The sequence below is a fragment of the Rutilus rutilus genome (genome assembly GCF_951802725.1).
Source record: "Rutilus rutilus genome assembly, chromosome: 5".
Classification (NCBI taxonomy): Eukaryota; Metazoa; Chordata; class Actinopteri; order Cypriniformes; family Leuciscidae; genus Rutilus; species Rutilus rutilus.
The window spans coordinates 37813729-37829784 of NC_140213.1; the positions used below are offsets into that span (position 1 = coordinate 37813729).

General features: G+C 36.0%; 2 protein-coding genes across 2 annotated transcripts in view; one reads left to right on the plus strand and one right to left on the minus strand.

Moving 5' to 3' along the window:
* Positions 1 to 2560: 2560 nt before the first annotated feature.
* fam169b (family with sequence similarity 169 member B) lies at positions 2561 to 6261 on the minus strand (the record flags this gene model as incomplete). The annotated part of the gene is made up of 9 exons (XM_084409817.1): positions 2561 to 3408; positions 3562 to 3632; positions 3813 to 3941; positions 4811 to 4993; positions 5077 to 5251; positions 5376 to 5461; positions 5546 to 5648; positions 5774 to 5898; positions 6177 to 6261. The coding sequence occupies 9 exons, from the start codon at positions 6259 to 6261 to the stop codon at positions 3292 to 3294; spliced, it is 1074 nt and encodes a 357-aa protein (XP_084265943.1). The 3' UTR covers positions 2561 to 3291.
* Positions 6262 to 11784: 5523 nt separating this feature from the next.
* The window catches only part of igf1ra (insulin-like growth factor 1a receptor), a 98081-nt gene continuing 93809 nt past the window's right edge, over positions 11785 to 16056 (plus strand). The window contains exon 1 of the mRNA XM_084409813.1: positions 11785 to 12716. Within this exon, the coding sequence (XP_084265939.1) occupies positions 12623 to 12716 (94 nt within the window). The 5' untranslated portion in view covers positions 11785 to 12622. The remainder of the gene's footprint in view (positions 12717 to 16056) is intronic.

The following is a 16056-nucleotide window of genomic DNA, read 5'->3' on the forward strand; positions in this document are numbered from 1 at the left end:
CTCCCAGCATTGTTTCTTTTTGGATATAAACACTCAAAATTGACCATATTCATAAAAGAAGATAACAACTGGCAAGGGATATCGGACATGACAATCACAACCTAGAACTTCATTGACTACCTCTAAAAGTAAGCTATGGCTTGTTTAACCTGTTTGTTATAGTTAATTTGACTAATGTTAAATCTAGAGAGAATGGTCAAACCTGCATGCCTCTTTATACAAAATTATGTTTTCAAATGAAATCTAGCTTAAGGCTGTCAATAGATTCAAATGATAATTAATGATGGCATATGTTTTGTATAACGTGCATAAATTCACAGACATTTATTGAGTTTCTTTCAAATCTTTGTCAGTTATCTGGGGTTAATGCCTAGGCTACAATGCACCCAAAATTCAAGATGTAGTGGAAAAAATGGCCCCAGTATGAGTTATTTTTATATTTATAACATGTGATGTTAAACAATATTTCCAGAATATTGGCGCGATTGTAAATGTGATAATGACTTTACACAAAGAGTAGCCTAAATATTGTGATGTGACATTTTAGATGTAGGCTAATATTGTAAATATTCTCTGTTTTTACTCTATTTCTCCAATGACAATAGTTCCAAACAAGCCTCAGAAAAAGAGTTATACATATCTGAACGAATCCGGGGTTTTTGTGATTCAGTGAGCTAGTTGCTTAGTTCCAGAATGAATCTGCCGTTTTGAACGAATCAGTTGAATGAATGCTTCTATGACTCGTTCATTAAGTGGGTGATTTGGCGCCACCTACTGGCGGTTTTAATTTCATAAAAAATTTGTATTTATTTTTTAGCATCTAATTTTTTCTATATTAAAATAATTATATTTAAATCATTAATCTCAGAACATTATTTATGGTGTTGTAATTGCAGTGTAAATGCATGGTTATAAAAAAATGGTTAGAACATAGTTATTTAAAAAAAAGCCAAATATTGTCTCTTAATGGGAAAATTAATGTCTGCCGGTGATATTCCATAAAAAAATATACAGTGCCCTCCACAATTAATGGCACCCCTGGTAAATATGATCAAAACTGGCTGTAAAAAATAAATCTGCATCGTTTATCCTTTTGAACTTTCATTCAAAAAATGTGCAAAATTCTAACCTTTCATTGAAGTAAAAGAATTGAAAGTGGGGGGAAATCACATTATGAAATAAATGTTTTTCTCCAAAACACGTTGGCCACAATTATTGGCACCCCTAGAATTGTTTATGAGTAAAATATCTCTGAAGTATATTCCCATTAATATTTACCATTTTTTAGCACACCAGGGGGACTAGGAACATGAAACTGTCCAGCTATGACTTCTTGTTTCACAGGAGTTTAAATATGAGGAAACACAAAGGCCAAATCCCCTTAATCATCCATCACAATGAGTAAAACCAAAGAATATAGTTCTGATGCGTAGCAAAAGATTGTTGAGCTTCACAAAATATAAAGTGGCTGTAAGACAATAGCTAAAGAATTGAAAATCCCCATTTTGACCATCAGGGCAATAAGTAAGAAGTTCCAATCAACTAAAGATGTTACAAATCTGCCAGGAAGAGGACGTGTGTCTATACTGTCTTAATGCACGGCGAGGATGAAAGTTTGAGTGGCCAAAGACTCTTCAAGGATCACAGATGGACAATTGCAGAGATTAGTTGAGTCTTGGGGTCAGAAAGCCAAAAAAAAAAAAAAAAAAAAAAAAAACCTACATCCCCACATGTTGTTTGTGAGGGTTTCAAGAAAAATCCTCCTCGCTCCTCCAGAAACAAACTCCAGCAAATTTAATTGTCAGACACGACTGGAACTTCAACCGGCACAGGGTTCTGTGGTCAGATGAAACTAAAAAAATAGCTTTTTGGCAGCAAACACACTAGATGGGTTTGGTGAACACAAGGATAAAAAGTACCCCATGTGTACAATTTAATATACCGTTGGATCTTTAATGTTGTGGGCATATTTTTCTGCTGGAGGTCCTGGACTTCTTGTTCAGATACATGGCATCGTGGATTCTATCAAATATCAACAGATAAAAAATCAAAACCTGACGCCTTCTGCTAGAAATCTTATAATGGGCCGTGGTTGGATCTTCCATCAGGACAACGATCCAAAACAAACATCAAAATCAACACAAAAATGTGTTTCGGAGCACAAAAAGCATCTGCCATGACCGTCCCAGTCCCCTGATCTGATGAGTGGGCTGAACTGAAGAGAAGAAGCACAAACATGGATCTGGGAATCTGAAGGATCTGGAGAGCTTCTGTATGGAGGAATGGTCTCTGATCTCTTGTCAGGTGTTCTCCAAACTCATCAGGCATTATAGGAGAAGACTCAGAGCTGTTATCTTGGCAAAAGGAGATTGCAAAAAATATTTAATAAAAGGGTGCCAATAATTGTGGCCAGCGTGTTTTGGAGAAAAACAATTTCATAATGTGATTTCCCCCCACATTCAATTCTTTTACTTCAATGAAAGGTTAGAATTTTGCAAATTTTTTGAGTGAAAGATCAAAAGGATAAACGATGCAGATTTATTTTTTACAGCCAGTTTTGATCATATTTACCAGGGGTGCCATTAATTGTGGAGGGCACTGTATATATAAGCAAAGTCAAACATATGACTTTTACTATAAAACCAATATAATTAATGCATCACACTTGTGAATTTACCTACAAATGTTTTATCTTCAACATTTTTCATATAATTGTTATTATAATTGGTGGTGGTTGAGGAGATTCCCCCCTTCTATGTAAAAGCACTTTGAGTACCCAGAAAAGCGCAATATAAATGTAACACAATTATAATAATAATTATTATTCCAAATGTTGATAATCATAAATACATGCTATAATAAATTATATTAATATTCAAATATAAATGTATAAGAAAGGTAATCATTTCTGAGGGAAAAAATAAATAAGGTTGAGGCCAATATAAACTCTACTTTTTTTCTGTTTGGTATTGTAACTTGACTTCGACTTGACTTGGTCCTTAGCAGGACTAGACTTGACTTGCTTGAAGTGAACCACTGACTTTACTTGACTTGACTTGGTTTGTGTGTACTGCGACTTAGACTTGCTTGAGACTTGAACGTGTGTGACTTACTCCCACCTCTGCTCTATGGTAATAAAGATCAACCCATAAAGCATTACATATTTTTATTTAGAATTTATTTATTTGCCCATATCTACATCCTTGTAGAGATGCATCTTGAATATTTGGGCTCTCTGTTATGGCTTTCAAAGGACATTGCCTGTCTGAGATCTTTCTGGACACATGAGTGTTAAGCCCGGGCTTTTTTAAAGCAAATCCCTGTGTTGGACCGATCTGCTGGTTGCTTCTTTTCCGAGCTTGATGTGTCTTTGAGACTGACTGATGAGCCACTTTGTTGCAGAATCCCCTGTAAAAATGAGTAAGACAACAAAGAATGATTCATTTTATTATTATATATGATAAAATATTAGAGTCTCCAAGGACAACGGAGACCAACTTACGGTAACAGGCAGTAAATGGTCACTAGATAAGCTTCTATAAACGCAAGATAACATCATACCTCTTCTTCTAAATCAGCTTCCCTTCTTTCGTGACTATATGAGCTGTGTGGACTCTGCTCTGAGTTTCCACCTGTAAAAAGCACCACCTCTGAGATAAAGTGCCCTGATCATTGCAATAACAGCCACAAAGTCTCTATAACGCACAATAAAACACAAGTCCAGTAAGTATTTACAATCAAAACCATTTACTCACATGCTGAGAGTCAAATTACTCATGTCTTGCTTTATTACCAAACCAATGTAGCCTTACAGTGTTTTGGGAGGTCCCGCATCTGGATATTTAACCACACATTGCGTCTCTGAGCCCATTCACCAGGGGGTTCCACCTCATAAAGACGGTCTCGTTCTTCTTTGTGGATCCCGAGATACTTCTTGCAAACTGTAAACAATTAGGCCTATTTAAACAAGTTATGTAAGCTTTAGGTACCAGGCTTCCATTACATCAATAATAACAGATAAGAGTGGTTTTATTAACATCCAATGAAACCACTGTTATCAGTTCAGTGTAAACTATTGATTTCGCATGCACACGGAACAATAATTTAAGGAATTTACTTACAGTTGTCACTCCTAAAACGTAGCAGTTATGTAGATAGTCTATATGATATTCTGGTGTCCAGATGGGGCACCAAACTGGATTTTGATTTAGAAAAATCCTGTAACTCTTGTCTGCTTTGGTTTGACTGAACTCTAGTGTTCATTCATAAGGTACACTACTATTGGTAAGTTTGGGGTCAGTAAGATTTTATATATATAAAAGTAAATTAATACTTTTATTTAGCAAGAATGCATTACATTTGTCAAAAGTGACAGTAAACACATATAGAATGCTACAATTTCTATTTCAAATAAATGCAATTATTCCGAATCTATTCATCAAATAAAAAAAATAAAAATTATCATGTTTTGCATAAAAATATTAATAAGCACAATTGTTTTTAACATTGATAATAATAAGAAATGTTTTGAGCACCAAATCAGCATAATACTCTGATTTCTGAAGGATCATGTGACACTGAAGACTGGAGTAATGATACTGAAAATTCAGCTTTGCCATCAGGAATACATTACATTTTAAAATATATTAAAATAGAAAACAGTTATTTTAAATTGTAATAATATTTCACATTATTACCGGATTGTATAGTATTTTGCTCAAATAAATGCAGCCTTGGAGGAGAGAAAAACTTCTTTAAAAACATAAAAAAATCGTATAGACCCCAAACTTTTGACCGTTAGTGTACATACCTCCATACATGCCAGGAGACATAGGAAAGCTAATTCCCAGAATGCCCTCGGAGGGTTGGGACAAACAGAAATCCTCCAGCATCTGTAAAGCAAGCCCGGTCCTTCTCCAGTGAGAGCGAATAAACACAGTGTCCAGCACAGGGAGCTGATAACTCTGACCAGTGCAGCCGTCACACAGGCTGCCTATGAAAAAAACACACAATAAACCTTTTTTTTTTTTTTTTCTAAAGCTACACCAAATTTCTAAGAATGCAAAAGGAAATTACCCTTTATTTTGACGGTGTAAAACCCAACCGCCTCTCCATTTTGCCAGAGAATTTTGCCATGTTCCCACAAGGAATAGGCAGAAAAATATAGGTCTTCTCCCAGAGGCCTTTCCAGAATTCCAAATATAACTTGACTGAGCAGGAATAGCACAACTCTCTCCATCACTGACTCCACCTGGGATGACAAGAGCTGAACTGTCAGAGCTCTCCTGGAATTGGTGACAATGTTTAACATCATGACATTTCTGCTCAAAACATTGCTAAATGAAAGAAAGTTTACCAAACTAAGTGCTACTCACTAACACAAGTCCACATCTCGATTTGTTCGCTGTCTTCAAAACATCACCAACAGGCCACCATTTGCCTTGCAAGTACACAGCAACCACTAAAAGTATAGGCTATATATTATCCAAATGTAGTAGGATGACACAAAACAATATTAAGAGGGGAAACGTAGCATTCTCTGGACCTTGTGTTTCATCCTCAGGTGTGTGGAGGGCAAGAATAAAACGTGATAAATCACCATCTCTCAGAAATGCAAGCCGACCAATGTTCCCACAGGTTACTTCCACCTGTTATCACAAATATCACCCTTTTATGAGCAATTTAAATAATATCTGCCATTATCTGGCATTATTGCTGATTAGGTAGGCAACTCTCAAAATGTTGACACTAAATTCTGTGTATTTCCTCTCACTTTCTCTCCATGAGGAAGGGTGAAAAGCCCAGCACCATCTGACTGAACACTGGACAGGTATTCGTCACATCCTGTGCTCAGCTCGCTATAATGCTGCACTGGTAGATCCACAGGATAGTGTTTCACTGGGAAAAAAACGACATTTGACATGTTTACACAATCAATAACACGAGTTTTTAATTCCTCGATAGCATTATGGCACACTTTTCAACAATGTTGAACGACGTCACGTGAAATTAGTAGCACTTTATTGATTGTGTCAGAACTGCGCTTTGTGACTATTTAGTGTCAGAGACGCGCGTATGTTGAAAAGTAACGCGAAAGCATGTTTGCATGAAAAACAACCCTTTAAACCACGTTTTAACATAATACATTTTGGGAATGCTCAAATGGAAGGCCATACCTTTAGAACTATTCTCCAGTTTAGAGTTGGATTCCATTTTGATAGTTGTTCGACCTTTGAATGTTTCTAAACAGAACAACGCCATCTAGTGACTATGAAAAGGGCGAGGAAGAGAAATTCATTCATTCATTTAATAGCCCGAGAGATTTCAGGTCTTCGTGACTACATAGGCGGAGACCTCCTTTTATACTGTAGGCTATATAATTCGTGTAGTATCATATTAATGTATTAATCATCATCATCAGGATTTATTTCGGTCCTCATACACATTTCTCTCTCTCTCTCTCTCTCTCTCTCTCTCTCTCTCTCTCTCTCTCTCTCTCTCTCTCTCTCTCTCTCTCCCTCTCTCTCTCTCTAATATATATTATAAACAATAACAAACATCTCCCAAAACTAAAAGTTACATATGTATTATACATTCAATTGTATTAACATAAAAAATTAAATTTTTGAATTATTTTTTAACTTTTCCCCCAAAGTGAACTAGCCAACGCATTCTTAATTCCTTAGTTTTCCAGAATTTCACCCCTTTGACCAGTAATATATTTTTTATTTGTACTTGCCATATGATTACATTGCACGCCCATTACAGTCAAAAACTGTATGTTTGACAAAACTGTATTTACTGTATACAAATATATTTTTTTTAATGAATGTTCAAATGTATACACTACACAGCAAGGTTATTGCGTACATTTTTCTCTCTCCTCTGGAGATTATTATAGTTTTCTAATAATAATACCATGCTCGCTCTCTCTCTCCCCACTCTCTTTCTCTCTCTCTCTCCCCCCACTCTCTTTCTCTATCTCTCTCACTTCTCTCTCCCAACAAATAAAGCATTTAAGGTAAAAAAAAATAAAAAACACCATCCAGTAGTTACAATGTCAACAAAACAAATTCCAAACAGTGACTATTCCCCGATTGAGAGGCGGTGTTGCTATGTTCAGTTTTTACACTGTCCACAAGATGGCGACATCATCATACAAATGTGAAAGAGACATGGAAAAATACATTGAATGCTTTTTTTTTTTTAAACAAACATGTTCTGAGGCACATGTAATCCCTGCAAAAACGTTTAACAACTAATAGTATAATAAGAACAAAAATGCATAGAAGGTTTGAAAACAAAAACTAGCAAAAAAAAAAAAAAAAATCTCATTCTCCTGTAGTTTTTTTTTGTACATACATTCTTTCAAATTGTACAAGAACTGTTAATAAAAGGGTTACAGTCTTATAACCTTTGTTGTTCTAGAACAGCCAGACATTGCAATACAAATATCATGCAAAACTGCATGACCATATTATCAGCATATAGACACTATATACAGATTTTTTTAATTCTAGTTTGTTTTGATGAGAGCCTTGATGTTTCATTTAATACAAATGCACTGTTCTTTGCAGTGAGCTCCTTTTTGACCTCGTTTTACTCTACTTAAAACTGCAGTCATGCTACTGTACACTTTCAGTCTCTCCTGCTATGGAAAATGCATTCTGCGTCCGTTTTATTCCCATCTCTCTTCATCTCCATTACCCATAAACCACTAACTTCCCACTGAGAAATTGCAGACATTTCTGAAATTCCTTTCACTAGGAAAGGCTAGCTTGGATTGTTAAATATGATTTTGTAAAGCTGAGAGAGGAGGAGAGATTTTGTAAAGATAAAATCAGTTTATCCTTTAAAAGGGATTGACTGTGCATATATTTGGCATGAGAGTAAACACTGCAACAAAGTGAATTAGGCAAAAGACTTTAAATGCAAATCACCTACATGGTTTCTGTTTAAGACGTAAAACAGGATCTAGCTTTGCATATCAGTGAGATTCATACCTGTTTTCCATCCTTGCTTTGTCATCAGGCTGTTTTTGTAACCCATGCGGGATTCCTTGAGTTTCTTCAATCTGTGTCACATGAACAGACATTACAAGAGGATTATGACATTGGCCTTGGCTATGCTGAACCCTGGCCTACTTTGTAAAGATGACACTGACAAAAAGAAATGCCATTCTCACTTGTCTAGACTAGATTATCATGCAACATAAACATGGTCAACAACAAATATGAAATGAAAGGCAACTCGATATGTTTTTTTAGCTTAGCATTTAGCTTAGCATTTAAACATTAAGTTAAAAAATGGTTATAAATATGGCAATGTTTAGGGTTTCTTTTTTATTATAAAGTTGTGTATGTAAAACACATTTAATCAAAGTCGTTAAATTATGATGCAACACTAACTGTTGCTATTAAAGCTACACTGTGTAGGATTTTCTCCCATCTAGCGGTGAAATTGTTTATGACTACCAACTGAATATTACTTTCTAGCCCCTCCCATTCCGAGGGCGTTTTAACTCCTACGGTGTCCGCATTATTTCAAATCTGCCGGCAGTCGCGAGTAATCTCCCCCTCGCATTCGTCACGGTGCCACTGAGTGTAAAAACGCGAAAGGCGAAGCTTGAATTTTCTAGGTATGTCCCTCTTTGGCTAATGTATTTTCAAGATGGAGGCGCAACATGGCTGCCGCCATTCGAGCGACTCGCTCGTATGTATTCTAAATGGCAGATTTTACGAGAATACTTGATTAGTTGGTAGAAGTAATTACACATTAATGAGCAAATATCATTTTGAAAGAACAAAGTATTTTTTTTGCTGAGAATCAACTTAAAAAATTACACAGTGTAGCTTTAAATAAGTTTTTTTTAATGTCAATCAATAGAACACTGTAAAAAGAGTTGCTGCCTGCCTTAAATTTGTAAGTACAATCAACTTAAATGTGTAAGTCATTTCAACTTAAATTATTTGCTCAACTTAAGTAATGTAAAAACGTGAGTTGTCATATCATTTATGTTTACAGTGAAGGTGGATATGTAGCCATAGTAAATTCATGGCTGATTATCTGAAGCTCAGGAGGAACCGGTAATAGATAATTCCAGCTAAGCTTTTTAGTGGCAACACAACAATCCAATTGATGAATCAAGGTTCATGCCATCCAAAAGAAGAGCTGACCTGCGTGTTGTCTTAGACTAACTCAGTTTAATCTTTTAAAATGCAAAGGTCAGAATGATGTATCATGCAAAAAAAAAGAGATTTGTTTTCTATTTGCTGGGAATATTGCAAGCAAACACATTCTGTGGAAAGTTTCCCCTCTCAAAATGTTTACCCAAACAGCCCAGACATAAGGAATGTCTCAACTATTATTTACAAAAGAGGAGGAAGCGAATGCTTGATGGTCAGTGCTCATCTGCAATAAAAATGTTTGGCTCCCGGTTTTGCATGTGACAACAATAATAATTGTGATCAAACCAAGCTGCTCCGCAAGAACAAACAAACTTGTTGCACCCCTCCTGCGGTATATGCTATTTTCTCTCACATGCCTTGACGCTCCCTTCGTTTTCAGCTTTATGTTTTTCAGGAATCTATTTCTGTTCACCCAAACATAATTGTCACCCTCTCCTCTAAATTCCCTTTCCTGTCTGGGCTTAGACAAAATGAGAAACAAACAATGTCATCCCTATTGTCACTTCGCTGGAAAGGAAAGGTGAAACCAAAGCAAAGGTTTGAATGGAACGTGAAACTGCATGAGGTCAAATTCATACAGAAACTCACATCAAGGGAGTTTAGCTTTTGGTGACTGCACGCTCTGCTACAAGGGCTTAACTTTGTTTTGCCAGGACAGAGGTAATCTGGGGCACTATCCTTGTGTTTAAGCTTTGTTTTGAGCAAAAATGCTATTTTTGTTTTTGAAAAAGAAGATCTTTGAAAGGAATGTAGCTGGGTCTCTGCATCAAGTCTTTTACGTGTCTACTTCCACAATACATGCTCATTAATCAGTCTGAGATCTTTCACCAATATCTAAATAAATTCAAAGGAAGTGTCAAAAAGTGTCAGAAAGAACAAAACATTTTCTCGGTTGTGCTGAAGATCTGTTGTACAAATGATATGGAACTGAAACAGTCTGTGAACATACTGAGGATCGGTTCATGGCCCAATGAGACATGATAAATGCAGCATTTTGACATACGGAGGCGCCAAACACAAAGTTGCATATTAGAAGACACAAGGTCAAGGCGATTTCTCAAAAACAGTCTGAAATATTTTTTGAGTGTGTTTAGACACCTGAAATAATATTTTTAATTTTTTTAATATTTTAAATACAATCTATGAATCTAGGCTTGGGTCTATTTTAATAAGAAAGTTAGTATACAGTAATGTTGAACAGAGATGACACTGCTTCGTCACGAACGGATGAATGGGGATTGTAATTATAAATCCGTTCCGTCTCTATGAATGAAATTCTACGTCGGATTTTACATTTAGCTGACAAGACTAGGCTATGTCATTGGCAAAATATGTGCACTTCTAAAATGTGGACCTGGCTAACTTAACTTTAATATATCAAATTGATTTCAAATCGTTATAGCTTAAATATGAAGATTATAAAAAACAATGCATTTATTTAAAAATCTACATAAATTAATTCGCCTTAACCGCTCAGTGTAGAGACAAAGTGCAATTTACCTTCCAGAGTTCATTGATTTGGAATTAAATAGGACTGAGTAGCGTATAGGCTATGAAATAGTTGGTATTGTTAATCTAAATAAACGAATTATCGTTTAATCAAAAATCAGTAGACTATGCCATAGGCTAATTGCATAATTCCGACGTGTTTGGTTATTATCATGAAGTAATAGGCTACATTCGCTTTACTCACACTATATGTTCAATCTGGTGTTGATGAAACTCGGAACGCATCTTAAGTCCACATGGATTTAATATTAAATCAGTTTTCCAAGAAATAAACATGGTGCCGTTATTACCTCAAAAAATAGCAAACACAGCCAATAGCCTATTATAGGCTATACCGTTTTTTTAAAGTTTCTTGTGGTAATTCTTGTTGTCGTGGACTCGTGGTTCATTTATTTACTAGCCTTGGCTAACGTTACCTGATCTATTTATGCCTTCATTATTTTGCCAACTAAAGGTTATAGGTCTACTTCCTTGCACAAGCATTTTTTTATGCTTATACAGCCACACATGTCACTCTGGTTGAAGAGACAGCATAACAGATCTATATCTATCTATCTATCTATCTATCTATCTATCTACACTGTAAAAGTATTGTAGCCTACTGTTTTAAGTAGGCTACTCAACTTGTAACAAGTAACTTTTTACTAGTAAAATTTACTTTAGTAAACATTGTAAGTAATTTCAACTTAAATTACATTAAACTGACTTTTAAAAAATGAGTTGAATCTTTTTTTGAAAATTGCATTATCATAATTTATTGATCATATAGCCTATCTATCTCTCCTGCGTTTGCAAGACAGGAGATCTCTGTTAAGAAAGCTTTCAATTTCAAATTAGGATGATTCCACTTAGCCTACAAATAAAATAACATAATTATTCTTCAAATAGGCTATTATGACAGATCTGGTATTGACCTATATTTGTAGGCCTATGCTTATTTGTAAATAACAGTGTATTGTAAAATCATTATTGTTGCGATTTTCTTGAATTAAACTTAAAAAAAGAAACATTTTCCTGTCACCTTGACGTTTGGCGCAGACATGGTTGGTTTAGGAATCCAGTCCATGTTTTGGGATTCTCTCATTGCTTGGCGTGTTTCTCTGTGAGAGAAGCCGAGTTTTGTTTACAGCGGTGATTCTACTGAGCGGAGACCGTCAGAAGAGTCGTGGACGCCGCCGTGTAGACTTGAGAATCAAACATTAGCCTCACAAGCTATTTATATCTCACAGTTCTTGATTTTTACGTTGCGGAAAACCAAAACCTACGCTCGGGAGCTGCTCACTCTTGCACTTCGACAGAATTATTTTTTTTTCCTACCGCAAAACAGACCGACCATGAGAGCGCGTGAAGACGGTAGGGGAGGGTGAGCAGTTGGTGAAACCATTTTTGTCCTGGCGGATATTTTGGATCGAGCCCTGTCGGGAGGCTTTCATTCATACATAAAATACGCTATCCGAGTTGTCAAGCTCTTTGAACGTGACCTCAGAATTCCTCCGTACATCAGTATAGCGTAATTCATCACACACTGGCATAGGCACGTTCACACAAGGTGTTTTTGTTGGAAGAGAAACCGCTCGTTTCTCTGGCTGTACTGCGCGCGTCCCTCTCGGGTTTTCAAGAAATGGAGGTTGAAGATGCAAATTATCGGTCGAGTGGAATTCGTAGCTACGACACGATTGCATCATTTAATTGCTGGCAAGAATAACAATATGTTTTAATTGATCTTAATGTTTCCATTAAAGAAAAATTACATTACCAGTTATCTTTTATCTACTCCCTCCTCGCCTCCCGTTATCTTTACGCGTAAAGGAACTAGCTGCTCATCCAAAGCGGATTCTTCTGGACTTTCTGCTTGCGTACAAGAAGAAACGTCGCATTTTGCTGCGGCTTCACCTTTTTATTTTTTGGAAAACTGATTATTAGGAATGAGATCTGGAACAGCGAGGGATGTTCGGACCTTATTTTGGGGACCTGTACTGTTTCTCTCCACCATCTGCCTCTGGTCTGCACATGGAGAAGGTAAATGCCTTAGTAGTCTAATAAGAAAATGACTCCGTATATTATCATTGTCTTGTATTATCGAAACCTTGATTTAAATCGCACCACATGGACTCATGTTATGTCAAGCATGAGTTTAACTGCATGATGCGTTGCTTTGGGTGTTCAGGTACAGATATTCAGAAGGGCCTTAAAACGCGACCCAATTTATTATTGAATTATGACCCACTATTACCATTAAATATTAAAATGTTCCTCATACTAACGCCAAACTTTAGTTTTTTTTTCCCGTCTTGATGTCTCTAGGCCCATCAGTTAATTGTCGTGACATCGGATGTGTTGTGAGGCTAGTGTGCTTTATGAATTATTCATGAGCTGGATCACGTTGGTATTTAGAGGCTAAGTGAGAATTGGCTTATATAAAGCATTTGCCTATTTAATTACTTCATTTAGTCCACACAGGCAGTAAGGTTAAAGCATACACGGTAATATTTTGATTTGCTGAATTCAGTGAGTCAGTCGAGCATCACGCAGTGAAGTAAAGGTGATTGACCATGTGCTTGTTTTAAGTTTCTCAATGTCCTCAGGAGGGTCATACTGGGGAGTTTTGTAACACATTTGGTTTCATGGGCTGTAATTCTGTGCTTGTGTCTCAAAGTTTGATACAAAATTCACATATTTATTCACAACAAACTAGAAATTTAACCGTGTAAATGATTCCAAAAGTCCTATTTTGTTGATTGAAACCATGAACGTTTGCAGTTCAAATGGTATATAAGAAACATTTGAATTTAAAACGGACAATATAACTGGAAGAAATGAAATGAAATTTGGTCTAACAGTTATAAAAACATCTACTCACAATTGGTAAATAAAGCTGAAATATTATTATATTTTGTGCAGCCTTTTTACAAGCATTTTAAGTACATTGAAATTGTTACAAATCACCCTGTCTGGACAGACTTGATATTTTGATATTGTATAAATATGTAGCCTAGATGTGAATATTTTATATCAAATTAAGCTGGAGAACATACTGATTTAGATTATACTAGTTTTGTCATTAAGCGTCCATTTACTCTTTCCTCTCCTCCAGCATTTAAAAAAAAAAAAAAGTTGCCAGCTTTTTGATAATTTTCACAAAAATGTCATGTCCCCCAGAATATTTTGTTGTATGAATATATGATCATGCAATATATCGAAAGAAAGAACAGAGCCTCTGCTTTTATTATAGCTTTATGCATTCTTTTTTTTTATCAACCCTTGAATGTGGGTAAGTTTCATTAAAAAAAGCAAAATTTTGAGCAAAAAGCTGAGAAAATCGATTTTTTTGGCAAAGACTACATCCAGGTCTGATTCAGAACGATGATAAAAACATTGATGGAGTAGATCAAGTCTCTCAAAGCTTGCACAGTCCTCTATCTCGTCCTGGATCATCATTTCATTCAGTAATGTTTGGCAGTTTTGAATTATATGTGGTTTAATGTTGGTAATCGAATCGTGTTATTTAACATATGCATATGATTACATATGATATTGCTTGTTTCTGCATCTTCTTCGCATATGTTTTGATCAGGAGATTCAGAAGATTTGTAATAAAATGAAATATAACAAATAAAATGCCAACAATAAAAAGAACTAGCTAGGTTAGCTGATTACCTGAAAGTCCATAGATATCTCCGTCAGCTCGTACCGCCGTTAACACTTTCTCTGACAAGCATGCAATGAGACCTCTTTTCCTATTTGTTCGTGATGTTCACATTTCACATACACATTTACTGTCCTACCTTAAAATAGTTTTTTGTTTGTTTTGGGATTAAGGCTTAAAGGGACAGTTCATCCAAAAAATGATCATTCTGTCATTCTGTATGGCTTTCTGTCTTCTGTGAATCACAAAAAAGGCAGACGTTAAGCAGAATTACAGTCTCAGTCACCACCATTCACTTTCATTGTATGAAAAAGATGCAGTGAAAGTGAATGCTGTCAGCTGTTATCATCGATTTTTTGGGGGTTTCACAGAATTGCACTACTTTAATGTTAAACACTTCAGAGAGTGAGATAAAAAGTTCATTTCTTATTTCATGGTCGAAATAAACGAATGTTTCGTTGGCTGAGAGACTGCATTGTCAGAGCATTTTGGCTAACTGAATTCAGTCTCTGTCACGGTCACAGCACACGATAAGAGATGATCCGATAAAAAAAAACGTTGTCAAGACGGCAAACCTGAAAACGAAATAAATCCCCGTCGTTTGCTTTATCACCTCAAATTGGACTAATATTATGTGAAAACGAAACATCCAACCCACAGGGTTTGGTCTGGCAAGGTTGTTTGATTGCATTATTATATTGGTAAAATTCAAATTGTTTGTAACCTTTGGATAAAACAAATATTTATTGGATTACAATCGGATTTAGACGTAGTGATTTTGTTTTTGGAATAAGCCCAAGGGAGACTACAAAAATGAGTTTTGTGTCGTGTGGCTTTTTCCAAAGCATATTCATGTATGGTTTTGTGTATTTTTCTAGAATTACACACAGAGATTCTTTGTACCGGTGTCTTTTATGTCAGGATGTCATTTATTTGTTGGTGATAACATCGTGTTTCACAAGGAAGATAACATGTTATTCCTGCTGTCAATTTTCATGTCTTTCCACAGTTTTAAAACATCTTGTGGTTGGCGGATGTAGTAATGTTTATGCAGCTTAAGGATCATCAAATACCTAATTGTGATTGTGCGGGGGCTGCATTGTAGCGTAATGAAGGTGGGCCATTCTTGGGTTTAAACTCCCATTTACATTCAAAAGGAGTTAGGACGCAATTCAAGGCCATTGACCGGAGTGGCCAGTCCCACATCCAGGCCACTGTGAATGTCAGGGGGGTCTGTTTCTCAGCACCCTGCAGAGACCAGGACCACTGGCCCTATACAGAGAGGCTTGTGTGGGGAGGGGGGTAAGCTCTCACTCTTGGACTCCATCATTGCATTGTCCCGTCTGTCTCTTTCTCATAAAGTGTTGCAAAGACACTCCACTGACAAACTGACTTTAATCAGGGCAAAACTGGTTTCATACTTCTCCACTCCTTGTTTTGTGTCAATTCGTCCATTTTGATGTTTTCTGACTTTAAAGGGCTGATTAGAGATTAACTCTTTCATTTAGGCTGGGTATATTGTGATTAAACAAGCAAGAATAGAAACAAATTGTAGGACACTGGCTAAATAATCAGTTTATGAAGAAGGTTTATATTTTTTGTAATACTACATGTTTGGTTATTTGATGTTTTCAGAAGGGATGGCCAATATCAATAAGGTAATCTTTTTTTTTTATTATAAGTGGCTGATATTAATATTCTATACTATTTTGT